At 36.7% G+C, this 13,497-nt stretch overlaps 1 protein-coding gene across 2 annotated transcripts in view; it reads left to right on the forward strand.

Moving 5' to 3' along the window:
* Positions 1–3,976, forward strand: part of LOC127425040 (ETS domain-containing transcription factor ERF-like) — a 53,059-nt gene extending 49,083 nt beyond the window's left edge. For both annotated transcript variants that reach the window (XM_051670654.1, XM_051670655.1), the window contains exon 5: positions 557–3,976. In XM_051670654.1, the coding sequence (XP_051526614.1) occupies positions 557–1,114 (558 nt within the window). In that variant the 3' untranslated portion in view covers positions 1,115–3,976. The remainder of the gene's footprint in view (positions 1–556) is intronic.
* The last annotated feature ends 9,521 nt before the right edge of the window (positions 3,977–13,497 follow it).

The following is a 13,497-nucleotide window of genomic DNA, read 5'->3' on the forward strand; positions in this document are numbered from 1 at the left end:
TTTTCTTTCCTTTGTGGTTTTGCCATAGTTTTGATGGTGATCACATCAATTTATTAAGAACCTGTACTTTGCACTCAGCTTGGCTTAACACTTAAAATGGACTCAAAGGGCTCATTCACACAAGACAGGTTATTGCATTCAGAAACAGCTAGACGGGGCATAACAGGATTGAGCGAAGTGCATTTATAGATGCATTAAATCCCAGATAGCATTGTCCATATAATGTAATCACTTAATACACTTGTGATCCCACTCCCAGCTTCATCTGATTGGTTGAAACTTGAGTTTAAACCGATTAAGCATCAGTGCATCACTGACAGGGCTCTATCAGTGCACTTTTAACATTACTGTCTCCTCATGATGAATCAAAAGTGTTGTACTGCTTTTCTTGTTAGTCGCTTTGAATAAAAGCAACTAGTAAATGAATAAATGCTAATTTAATTGCTCAACCCTCTCTATAGCTGGTTAAAAAAGTGAAGTAATATTGAAAAATACAGTTGCCTGTAACTTTTTTATTTTTTTATTTTTTTTATTTTTTATTTTTTTTCACCTTTAGGTTGAGCCCATCTCAGACATGGAGTCAGAGGAAGAAGTTGAGGTCACCGACATAAGCGAGGAGGAGCATGAAGATGACGAGTGTGACGTCTTTACCCCTCCCCATTCCAATGGTTGCTCCGCCCATCCACCAAACCACGATCGAATGACCGATGATGACGATCTCGAGGAAGATGTCTTCAAGACTCCAGCTGCCCCTACTGCTGGATTTGGCCCGACACTTCTAGGTCTTAAAGTAGAACCTAGGGAGCTTAACTTGGGCCTGGGTGCTCCCATCAGTCCTGGAGGTACACGCTGCATTCCCCTCAAGCTGCGCTTTAAACGTCGCTGGAGCGAAGACCAGCGAATGGAGGCAGGAGCTGAAGAGGCCGAGGACAAGAAGAGTAGGGCTGAGAAGGAAGAGCTTACCCAGGAGGCAGAGCCTAAATTGGGGGAGGAAAATGGAGATAGAAAGAGTCCAGAAAGTTTGGTTGCACCCCTTGGGACGGGCCAGAGGAGGGTGAGCTCTGAGCTGCAGCGAGCGACTGCACAGTTGTCTTTAGAAAACAATGTTTGCTGAAGCAACGTGGTCAAACAGATAAATGTACATAGACAAAGCTGTCCTTCTTAAGGCGACTGCTTCACCATGCTCTCCAACTGCCCACAGAATTTACACACAGACCCATCTAACCATGCAACTGCTCAAGTCCATTCGACTCACTTGGAAGCCCAAACTAACATTCAAACAACTATACACAAAGGTTCGCCTCAAAGTGTTGCGACACTAAGAATTAGCAATACTTTCATTTTCTCTTATGAATATCAAGTAATAGAGCCCCTCCCTTACCGAATTCATTTCTTATTGATTGCTGTGTAGACCTTCACCATCCCAAGTTTAAGTCTGTAAAAACTTGGAAGCTTTTTCCCCAGCAGCAGCCCTTGGAAGGTATCCATTTTTGATTCGATTTGGGGATCAACTTATTGATTTCCAAATTCAAGAGATTACAGAAATGTCTGAACCAGATGTTGATGCACACCTGTAAAATATGTGTTGTGATATCTGATTGTAATTATAAATTGGTCTCCTCCTCATCTTGTTTTCCCCTTTTCATTCATCCCCATGGAATTTGGGGTCACAGTCCTGTGGACATTATCTCATGTTTAGCAGACACTCTTGGATAAAGTGAGAAGTGCAGGAGGATGTTGGGCGCACCCTTCAAACTCGATCATAGTTCTCAAACTTACCGAATACGGATGCTCTTCTCCAGGCAACATGCTATTTTTTTCATCGCTCACCAAGATTCAAGTCCCCCACCCAGACTTTCAAAAAACCACCTTGCCTTTTGTTTTCAAGTCAGGACCTTCGTGTTGTGTCACTGCCTTCAGAGTGGTTAATGCTTGAGTGCTACCATTGAAATGCTGCCTTCACTGCCATAGTGTCCAACCAAGACACCAGCTATCCGAGTTGTTCAGCAAGTTCAGCCTTTGCTAATGGGACCACTCAACAACCTCTTAACGTATCTTACACGTGTATATATAATGAGGATTTGTTTTATATACAATAGTCCATCTACATGACCACCAGCTGTAAGACGAATTATGGATTGCATATGATTATTACTTCTCCACCTCTTGATGTTATTTATTTTTTTATAATGCATTTTTAACCCATGATTGGGGATAAGTAGAAGGAACATTGGGGCATCATATAAGTAGGTGCAGGTGCTTAAAAAGCTATGAATGTGTTGGTGTGAACGTATGGTTTTAGTTTAAACGTTGTAATTCTTACTAAAACCATTTTTAAAATCCCATACACCCCTTTGGTTCGTAAAAAAGAGAATCACCATTGTTTAAGCGAAGATCTCAGGCATACCTCACCATATACCCTTCTTCTATTAAATAGGTCGTCTTTGAATATGAAGCCTTTTAAAGAACAACAACAACAACAAAAAAAATGTGCCTTTTTATGTACAAACAGAAGACTTGACTCCCCAATGATTTTAAATAAGATGTGTTGCTTTAACCACGATACATACAAACTCACACACAGGAGAGGCCTTAGAAACATGACCTCAAACACTGCTATTATGCCTTAGTTTTTTACCTGAAAAGAAACTATCCTAAATAAAATTGCATTAGAGTCCATATATTGTCTCACTTTATTGCAAGATAGTTGTTTATATTTGATAAAAAAATAAATAAAAAAAAAACCTCAAAACACAGGTTTGGATATGAGCTATATTTCTGAAGGTAAATCTATATGAATATCTATGTAAGCAGAGTTTAGTTTCAGGGCCCTACAGTGATTTACTGTGAATGAAAAGTGTTGTTATAGACAAAGCTAAACATAACTGACCAATCATTGAGAACCTTGACTGGCACAGCTGTCCTTGGCCTTATAAGGTCTACATATATAGTTTGCTCACTCAGATCACGCACACGTCCTGTCGCATTTGTGCATTTTTTTCCTCTGTCTCTCTGCAGTGTTTTAGTTGTAGGAGACCGTGTTTTATCTAACATGATCAAGATTGAACAGGTATCACTTTTTGGAGCACTCGAACATGCGCATGTCAATGTCGTTTGAGCACAACCAGCTTCTTTTGTAGCAAAATGTAAGGATATCCTAGTAAACAGTGATGTCGTGTTCTTGAATAATGTCATGACCATGTCCTTGAAAAAGGGACCTCATTTTAGTAAACAGTTTAAATCAAAGAAAGAGGAAAATCAGACACTTAGCCCTAATCAGAGGAGGAAATTTAGGACCTGGCACACTCCACTTTTTTATTTTATTTTATTTTTTACTTTTTTGGAGTTTTATCTTCGTTTTACGGCCTTAAACCGGTATTTCAACTGACAGCTGCCTTATATTTGTTAGAAAATATTTTTTTCCTCTTGTCTTTTCAATATAAACAGTGCTGTTTTATTATAATTTTGTTTATATTCCCATTTATATTATTGCTGGTATTTTTTATTTTATTTTTTATTTTTTTTTATCTGAATTTTAGCCTCAAGATGCCATTTTAACAAAAGCGTACTTCTCTACCCTCTTTGATTCCACAATATAAAAGTGCTCTGGCTTTGTATTAATGCTGGTTTTTAGTTGTATTTTAGAAAACCAGGTGAAAGGGGAGGGGGTGACATTATGCTATCACGTTATTTTTATTTTATTATGTCCTTTTTGGTTTTATATATATATATATATATATATATATATATATATTCCATTTTTGGGGATGATGTAAGAAAAAGACAGTTATTTCTTTAATGTGTTCAAGGTCTCATTTATGCTTCTCTCTTCTTTTCATCTCAGCGTTTAACACTTGTAAAGAGAGATGAAATTTGACATCACAAGCAACCCTATATACTTTTGTTTCTCTTGTGGTTTCTTTTTCTCTTGTAATTAAAACTGTAATCAGGGTTCATTAAAACAGGTAAAAGCGGATCTAGTGGTCTTGTCCTTTAATTTGCATCTGTCTGTTTCCTAATTTTACCCATGCTGAGCTCCATTTGTAATGGAGTCGGTATCTCACATTGCGATCAGTTGAAATGTATTTGCAAAGCGGCAGAAATAAACACTTAAAGAAACGGATAATATTTCTACATTGTCACTACATTAAATATTTTAAGCCTCAAAAGGTTTACTATGGTAATACAATGAGCTAGTAGACATTGTACCATAGTAATTTTTTATTTATTTTTCTTGTGTACGTAGTGTCCCATAGTAATACTGTGGTTTTCTTTAAAATAGCCATGAGTACCATGTAAATGCCATGGTGTATGAATATGATCATCATACAAAACAGTGGCATTACTGTCTGTTACCATCGCTGTACCATGGCATGACTGCAGTACACTTTTGTAACTCCTGACACATTTACCCTGCTAACCATAGTTAACTGTATTTACTACTACACTTAATTATGACTCTCAAACTTTTAAACAGTGTAAGAAGCTTTCAGAAACAATTTTTGTTTGACACTTAACTGCCAGTTAGGTCTGCACGATTATGGCAAAAATCCTAATTGCTGATTATTTCCTTTGATTATTCATTTCGATTAATATAATTTACATTAAAATATTTCTTTTGTGTGGGGCAGTTGCATGCCATATTATGTAAGCTATGCATCAAAAACAACTTGAGAACTATGTTCCAGAATTGCTTTTAATATTTTAATTGAATGAAAAACAAAAAGTGTTGTTCATATTTTGAAATTGCACACCGTATAATTTGAGATAGTGAGAATTACTGATATGAATTTAGACTCATTAAACGTGTCAGATTTGGCTTTGCATTCATGCACACATCAGCCCCAAAAAATGTCGTAAATAGGAAATTTTGACGCAAATAGAGCACATCTAAATGGAATGCTGTAATCGACACTTCACAATTCTATAATTGTGACCACTGTAATTGTCGATTATTTTATTTATTTTTGATTAATTGTGCAGCCAGTAGCCTACCAATTTGCCACAGATTTATTAACAATTACTGTGTCAACTGTGGTGTTTTGGGCTAAAACTAAGATTACCACGGTACGTTTTTGTACATTGTGTTGATGAAAATAAAGAAAAAAGCTTTTATGCATCATATCATCGTTTTGGACTTTATTCAGGTTCAATACAAGTGAAGCTCAATCGACAGCATTTGTAGCATAATGTGATTACCACAAAAATAATTTCGACTTAAAAAAAAAAAAGCAATAATTGAGGTTACAGTGAGGCACTTACAATGGAAGTCAATGGGGCCAATTTTTGGAAGGTTTAAAGGCAGAAATGTGATGCTTATAATTTTGTAAAAGCACTTATATTAATTCTTCTGTTAAAACTCGTGTATTATTTGAGCTATTAAGTTGTTTAAATCATAATTTTTACAGTCGTTTTAGGGTTTGTTTGACAGTACATCGTCAAGGAAACAAAGTTTTAAAATTGTCTATTTAACGTTTAAAACGTTTCAGTGACATCACTTTTTCCCCACAGCCACCTCTGTACTGTTGATCCATGCCAAGGATTCATCTCCGTATGCCAGCGAGTCTGATGTGTGACCAGCAAGTGCACATGTCTACAGGTACATCACCGTAAAAATGTCCCATTCAAAAGTTACACATGTTTGTGATCTGTTCTGATTTGGTCAAAATATTACAAAACATCTGTGATGATCCTGTCTGTATGAATGTAAATGCTGCTTTTAACTCATGAAGAACACACAGAAAGCAACCTTGTCATATTAGTGAATATGAATAATATGTTTACATTGTAGTCTGGTGGTGTGAAATAAAGTCTGTGCTTCACAATCTTATGATGTGATGTTTATTGACTAACATTAGTATATACACATTAAATATATACTACATATTTACATTATAGTGCTTTTTTATTTATTACAATGTGTTAACATGCATACCTTTATACAGTCTGGGTGTTATGAATAACATCGTCCTATGTGCCTTTCCAGTTTAATTGTATCCGAATCGATGGTGTTATAAATATTAGTGACACGTGTACAGATAACTGACATGTCTGAATACATGAGCAAAGACCCACAAGTGTTTTTATCCCTGCTCTCCCCCTTCATCGCTGCTTTACTTGGCGAAATGAAGCCGTGTCTCTTAAAAGATAAAACTTTCTTGAAAGAAAACTTACATTTAAGCTCTGGTAATGAAATGGCATTATCATCTTTTCAATATTTATAAATAGAAACAAAAATGTTGTCGAATTTTGCCGCATCCCAATGAAGGTAAATGGAATTTTGGTCACAAGCATGGGGGCGCAGTCATACAGTGACGTCACATGAAACAGGTCAGCTTGCTTCATGTGTGTTTGTGACTGACATATACAGTATATAGAACTGGATCGCTGACACAACGCTAAACAGCCAACAGGAGGTGAAGCCACCAGAAGTGTTCGAGCGGCCATCTTGGTATGCCCAAACTGCCATAAAGCATCAGTGACTGACAGCCGAAAACACCCGTTTAACCGTCTCTGACCTGCGGCTACGACAGTTGCATTTTGTCCTCTAGTGACAATCATGTTTAATGGTTAATTCGCTTGTCATGGATCATATTCGTTACGGGAGAAGATACAACTTTCCTGGGACTTTGCATGGATCAAAAGCATTTTGAGGTTTTTCTTGATATCGTTTGACGGGTGTTTATCCATTGACTGCCATTGTTTCCTCCCGCTGATGGTCACAAATATGGCAGCTATGGGGGAAAAGTGACGTCACTGAAACAGGTCAATATCTTTACACAGAAAAGGTTAGTAAGTGATTTTATCACACTAAAATCATGTTAACAGGCATATTGTTTGCGTCTTGTGGCTATACTTTTGAAACGGTGAGTATTTTAACGTTTATGGATTAACTCCATTCACTTCCATTGTAAGTACCTCACTGTAAAACAGTTTTGCTTTTTTAAAGAAAAAGTAGGGGGAAAGTCGAAAAACATTTTGTGGCAATCAATATTATGCCACAAATACTGTCGATTGAGCTTAACTTGTATTGAACCTGGAATATTCCTTTAAGCACAGCTATGGAAAATGCTAAGTAATATCGGGTCAGTTTATCCGGACAGAAACAAAGACAGTTTAAACTCTTTTAGTTCTGTGCATCTTTTGTTTTGTTGTTACAAAAACAAAAAGAGCTCAAAGAACAAGGGCTGTTATATTGGAGACCTGTTAGAGCAAAGCAAGATGCAAAAATGAACCAGGATTTGCTTTCCTAACTGACTGGAAATTCGTGTCGCTTAAAGACTGTTAACACTAATGTTTCTAAACCAACCTGACAGGGCATTTTAAATATTGGGGGTTGAATATGAAACAACAATTATATGTTTGAGAGGGAAACCTGGAACCATTACCTGTGTAACAGTTACGATTCTGGATCAGTTTTCACCTTTTGCACAAGTATGCTGACAATATCTTAACCCTTGTGCAACCTTCGGGACATTTTTGTCTTTTTCATTTTTGTTTTGTTGATCACTTTGGCCAACGGCATAAATTTAGCCAAAGGTGTGTATTTTGGGGGGAATTTATTTTTTTTCTTTTTTTTTTTTTTTTTTTTTATTAACATTTTTTATTGATACCAAGACAGACAAAAATAAATTTAACCATAAAATTATGCATTAGGAGTCAACTTATAACCCTTTATAACACCCCTCACCACACACACACACACACACACACACACACACACACACAAATATAAAATAACTAAATACCCACATATAAACAGACACACAAATAGAAATACGTAAGTACATTTTTTTTAAAAAGACAAAGTTCAACATATAGGAGAAAAAAAAATACAAAACTGTCTCCCTCCACTGCCCCACACTAGGACCTCTCCAAATGAGACTGCCCCATTTTCTGCCATAACTTAACAGGTTCCTCAACCATCTGGAAGTCATCTCGAAAGCTGCCACTTTACCCAACTCGGTGCACCACTCACGAAATGAGGGTGCATCAGTTGACTTCCAACCCCTAAGGATTAGCTGTCTGCCAATCATCACGCTGGTTAGGACCCAACTTTTCATATATTTATCTCCTATATTCAGGACCCCTCCATCACCCAAAATACAAAGTCTGAGGCAAAATGAAAACTGAGTGTCCAGTACGTCACACACAAAACACTGGATCCTCAACCAAAATTCCTGAATCTTAATACCACGCCAAAAAACATGGGTTGTGTCCCCGTCTTCTGACTGGCATTGCCAGCAGGTGGGTGAGTCTTTAAGACCAAGCCTATACAATCTAGAGGGGGTCCAGTAGAACTGATGCAAAATCTTAAATTGCATCAGACGGATCCTTGCATCTCTAGATGCAGACCTGATGCTTTTTAGGATCCTAGCCCACTCTCCCTCCTCCAATATCAAGTTTAAATCTTTCTCCCATAATCTCTTGAGAGAAGACAAAGCTCCATCCCCCAGACTCTGAATTAACAGGGAGTAATACACTGAAGCATCATGACCTTTCCCATCAGTAGTATTCACCATTTCCAAAGTATCTGCCGTTTTAGGGGGGTGTACACCACTCTCAAAAACAGTACAGGGCAGGTGGCGCAGCTGTAAAAACCTAAAGAACTGGGATCTAGGAATCTTAAAATGTTGAACCAAATTATCAAAAGATCTCAGTATTCCACTCTAATATAGGTCACCGAGTGTAGTAACCCCCCTCCCAATCCACTCTGACCAACAGAAAGGGGACTTATTAATATGTAATTTAGGGTTCAGCCATATGCTTGAGGCAACATTTAAATAAATGTCCGAATTAAACACTCTGGACACTTTAGTCCAAACCACGTGCAAATGCTAAATAACGGGGTGTGATTTAACTTCTCCGGTTAGTTTGATCAAAAGGCTTTGCAGTGGTGAAAATGGCGCAAGAACTTCTTGTTCAATAAGAAACCAGGGAGGAGCTCTCTCAGGTGGAAGTGACCAATGAGCCAAATGTCTGAGACCGAACGCATAATAATAAAACAAAATCTTGGGTAGGCCTAGCCCACATTTGTCTATCGGCCTATGTAACTTATTAAAATGCAATCTGGGACGTTTACCATTCCAAATGAAGGACTTCGCTATGCTTTCAAATTGCTTGAAATAAGAGAGGGGGACATCTATAGGGAGAGACTGTAGCAGGTAGTTAAATTTTGGAATACAATTCATTTTAATTACATTAACCTTCCCAATTATTGATAAGTTTAATGAAGCCCACCTGCCCACATCATTCGAAAACCATTTTATTAAGGGATCAATATTAACTCTGACTAAATCAGACAAATTTGCTGGGAATAAAATTCCCAAATACTTAATGCCCTGTTTGGGCCACTGAAATGCGCCCGGCTGGAAGGCCGTTACTGGACAGTATGCTGTCAAAGCCAAAGCTTCAGATTTAGACCAATTGACTTTGTATCTTGAGAACTTGGAAAAGGAATTAATAATTCTGTGGAGGCAAGGCATAGATCTAGTGGGGTCGGAGACAAATAATAAAATATCATCTGCGCAAAGCAGAATGCGCCACACCTCCCGCAATCACCCCTGGAAAATCATCCTCCTTTCTTATCGCGGCTGCTAATGGTTCCAGGGCAAGACAGAACAATAATGGGGAAAGAGGGCAACCCTGCTGAGTGCCCCTATCCAGAGTAAAATAATCTGAAATTAATCAATTTCTTTGTACTGCTGCTACAGGGTGTCTATAAAGTAACTTAATCCAACCAATAAATGTACTCTGGAACCCATACATTTCCAAAATCTTAAAAAGATAATCCCATTCTACCATATCAAATGCCTTTTCGGCATCAAGTGAGATGGCAGCGACTGGAGACTGATCATTTGCTACTGACCACATGATATTGATGAGACGCCTGAGTTATCAGAAGAGCTGCATTCCCGAATAAACCCCACCTGATCTATATGTATAAGAGATATCATAACCTTACTTAATCAGTTAGCCAAAATTTTTGACAAAATTTTTACAACTAGTTGGATCAGGGAGATTGGACGGTAACTTTTACACTCGCTTGGATCTTTGTCCTTTTTTAAGAATCAGACTGATCCGGGCTTGTGTCATGGTTGGCGGAAGCTTTCCATTCTTTAATGATTCAGTATAAACTTGTAACAAAAGTGGAGCCAGTTCTGTAGCATAGGATCTAAAAAAATCTGCTGCAAAACCATCTGGCCCTGGAGCCTTGCCAGTAGGTAGGGACTTAATTACCTCGTCAAGCTCCTCCAAGGTTATCTCAGAATCAAGAGTGTTTTTTGCTCAGTCTTCAGTTTAGGAAGATCTAATAGTTCCACAAAGTTTCTAATATCTTCATCAGTAGACGAAGACGTGGAACTATAGAGATCAAGATAGAATTCTTTAAAAGCATTATTAATATCAATGGCTGAGGTAAATATTTCACCACCAGCAGATTTCACTGAGGGAATGGTAGAAAAAGACTCTCTCTGCTTTATATATCTAGCCAAAAGTTCCCTGCTTTGTCCCCCGACTCAAAGTATGACTGTCTTGCCCTGAATAACCAAAACTCCACTTTCTGCGACAAAATAGTATTATATCTATATTTCAATCGGGTTTCTCTGAGGCCATCAGATGACATACGGCACTTCAGCTCTGCCTCTACACTTTTAATATTTCCTTCCAACTCCACGAGTTCTCGTGCTTTGGATTTTTTGATGAATGATGCATACTGTATGATCCGACCCCTAAGAACCGCCTTAAGTGCCTCCCAAGCCATGCCCACAGAGGATACTGAGGACCAGTTGGTCTGCATATTAACATTGATTTCAGTCTTTAACATTTGTTGGAAATCAGGATTTTACAAAAGGGATACATTAAGGCGCAAACTATATGGTTTCTTATTTTTTTGGGGGGGGGGGGGGGGGGTTTGATATTGCAACCTCAATTCCTATAATGCAGCTATAATACACTGTGTACACAAAATAGTTACACTCAGGACCTTAAGGACAAAAATGTCCCAATTGAAACCCTTTAAAACTGCAATATTTGATCCCAGTGCCATTAAAGCATTTCGTTCCGGAGCCCTGGCTTCAAAATGTAAATTAAAAATTTTACACCAGATGGCACCATTTTTCTCATGTTTAACCTATGGAGCAAATACATTCTTTTTTCCTATTATCTGTTTGTTGTATTATAGAGCACTGCAGACCAGTTGAATAAATGATGCAGCTAAAATATTGTGGGTGTGTTGGTATGGATGTCAGAGTGTGTTTTGTATGTGTCTATTGAGAAATGTGTGTGTGTGTGTTTGTGGGTAAAAAAACAACAGTGGAATTATGTAAACAAACTGGCATTTAAAGGGTTAAAATCCTGAAAATGAATGAGTATTTGGTAGTTAAGATCAGGACCGATGTTAGTTAAAAAATCTAAGTCCGTGAAAGTGGAAAATAATATTAAAATATATTTTTATGGTAGTATTTTGACGTGGACATTTTTGTACTCTAAGGTCCTAAGTGTGAGTTTGTGTTTTTAAATCTGACACTGCACAAAAAATAATAATGCATCCAATAAAGTGTTGTTGCTACACTGATATATCCCAGACTGTGATAATCAAAATAAATAAATTTAAAAAATGAAAAATTCCCCTTAGCATTTAGTATATGGGAAATAATTCATTTTTTTTGTTTGTTTTTTTCATAAAAAACAACAGTGGTATTATATAAACAAACTGGCATTTAATGGGTTAAAATCCTGAAAATGAATGAATATTTGGTAGTTATGATCAGGACTGATGTGGGTTAAAATAGTTAACTCATTGAAAGTGGAAAAAAAATATTAATATATAATATTATTATGGCAGTTTTTTGATGCGGACATTTTTGTCCTCTAAGGACCTTTGAGTCACTTTTTTAAATTGACGCACAAGGGTTAAACGCACGCCGACACTTTAATTAATGTCCCTACTTTTTCCAGTTTTGTCCACCTGTAATTATTTGTGAAATAGCGCCCTCTGCTGCCATGTCAATGTAATCGTTCAATCTTGTTAAGCAGTTCCCCAAGTTCTAAAAGACGAAATGTGTATCTTTTTCGATGTTAAAGTACTTTAAATACAATTACAAATAAGCCATTAGTAAGCTGACTTGCAAGAGAAGTAATCATTAATATTTTAATTTTTTTTTCCTTTTTGGTGCCGCTAGTGGTACAGGAAATACACCCTTCAAATTACCGAATAAACGTCGAGCTCATTAATATTAGGTAGACCTAAAAAAAACTTTATATGTTTAAAGGGATCGTTCAGTAAATATATGCACCTTTACTGTATCTTTTATCCACAATCAAAGTGAATTGTCTGCCTCACATCTCCTTTTGTGTTCCACAGAATAAAACACGTCATGTGGGTTTGGAACAGCATGCGGGTGAGTAAATGATGACAGAACTTTCATTTTTGGGTGAACTGTAAACAGTTGATGCTGGTGTGATTTATCACAAATCACCATTAAGTGGCAGTATAGGATATTTGTGCACTGTGTGCATTGTAACTAAAAATGTTTTTAATATGGAAAATTATAAAATCTTATTATTCAAAATACATTTACCTGTCAGCCTGCCAGTCATTTTACACTTTCAAAACCCAATAGTTACATTTTTAAACACATTTGTTATATGTATTGTTATTTTGGGTATGTAATTTTTAGGGTACAATGGGATCTAAAGGTCCCCCAAAAACACTAAACAGCAACAAAAACTAACATAGTTCTTTCCTTGTTTGTCACTATACTCTGAAAAATATTCCTGATCCATGAGATCATTGCATCCAAAGTCTAAAGTTTGATTTTGGGGTAATTTGATCTAATATTTAATCATTTTCAAAATGTTGCAAATTTATGTAGCTAATGAGAATCCCTGAAATTATCACATTTAATTTGAGACAAAATACTCTTTTGTCGTTTTCAGTTTTGTTCAAAGTAATTAGATCAAAGATTTTTAATAACTGTTCAATAAGTGAAAGAATAGTATTTGGGGTAAAAAGCCCCCCTGTTGCAGGGGCTAAAGGCCCCATTGAAACACTTTTTTTTTTTTTTTTTAAGTGGACCGAATAGATTTGTAATGAAAAAATGTCAAAGTGGGCTCGTATTGACTGATCCAATTTCAATGGAGATTAATTTGTTAAAAGAATACTTGAGATGTTTTAAAATGCCAAATGGTTAACCATTTTCTAAAGTGCTTAATTTGAATAAGCATTATCTTAATTTGTTAAGTATTTGACTAAGTTGACAAATGTTGCCCTATAACTATTGTCCCTATATATTTACATGATATCACACTTTGGGGACTTTTACACCAAGTGTGGAGTAAGAGGCTCACTCGAACCCCCCCCCTTTTTTTATATAAAGAATTTGAATCAAACAACCTTCCTTTATTCTTTATTTTCACACAGATTATGTTGCTCCATCAGTATTTAACACAAACAAATGTATTTTTTAAATCTTGATACACTTTGTGACCAGAAAA

This window comes from Myxocyprinus asiaticus, chromosome 34 (assembly GCF_019703515.2).
Source record: "Myxocyprinus asiaticus isolate MX2 ecotype Aquarium Trade chromosome 34, UBuf_Myxa_2, whole genome shotgun sequence".
In the NCBI taxonomy this organism is placed as follows: Eukaryota; Metazoa; Chordata; class Actinopteri; order Cypriniformes; family Catostomidae; genus Myxocyprinus; species Myxocyprinus asiaticus.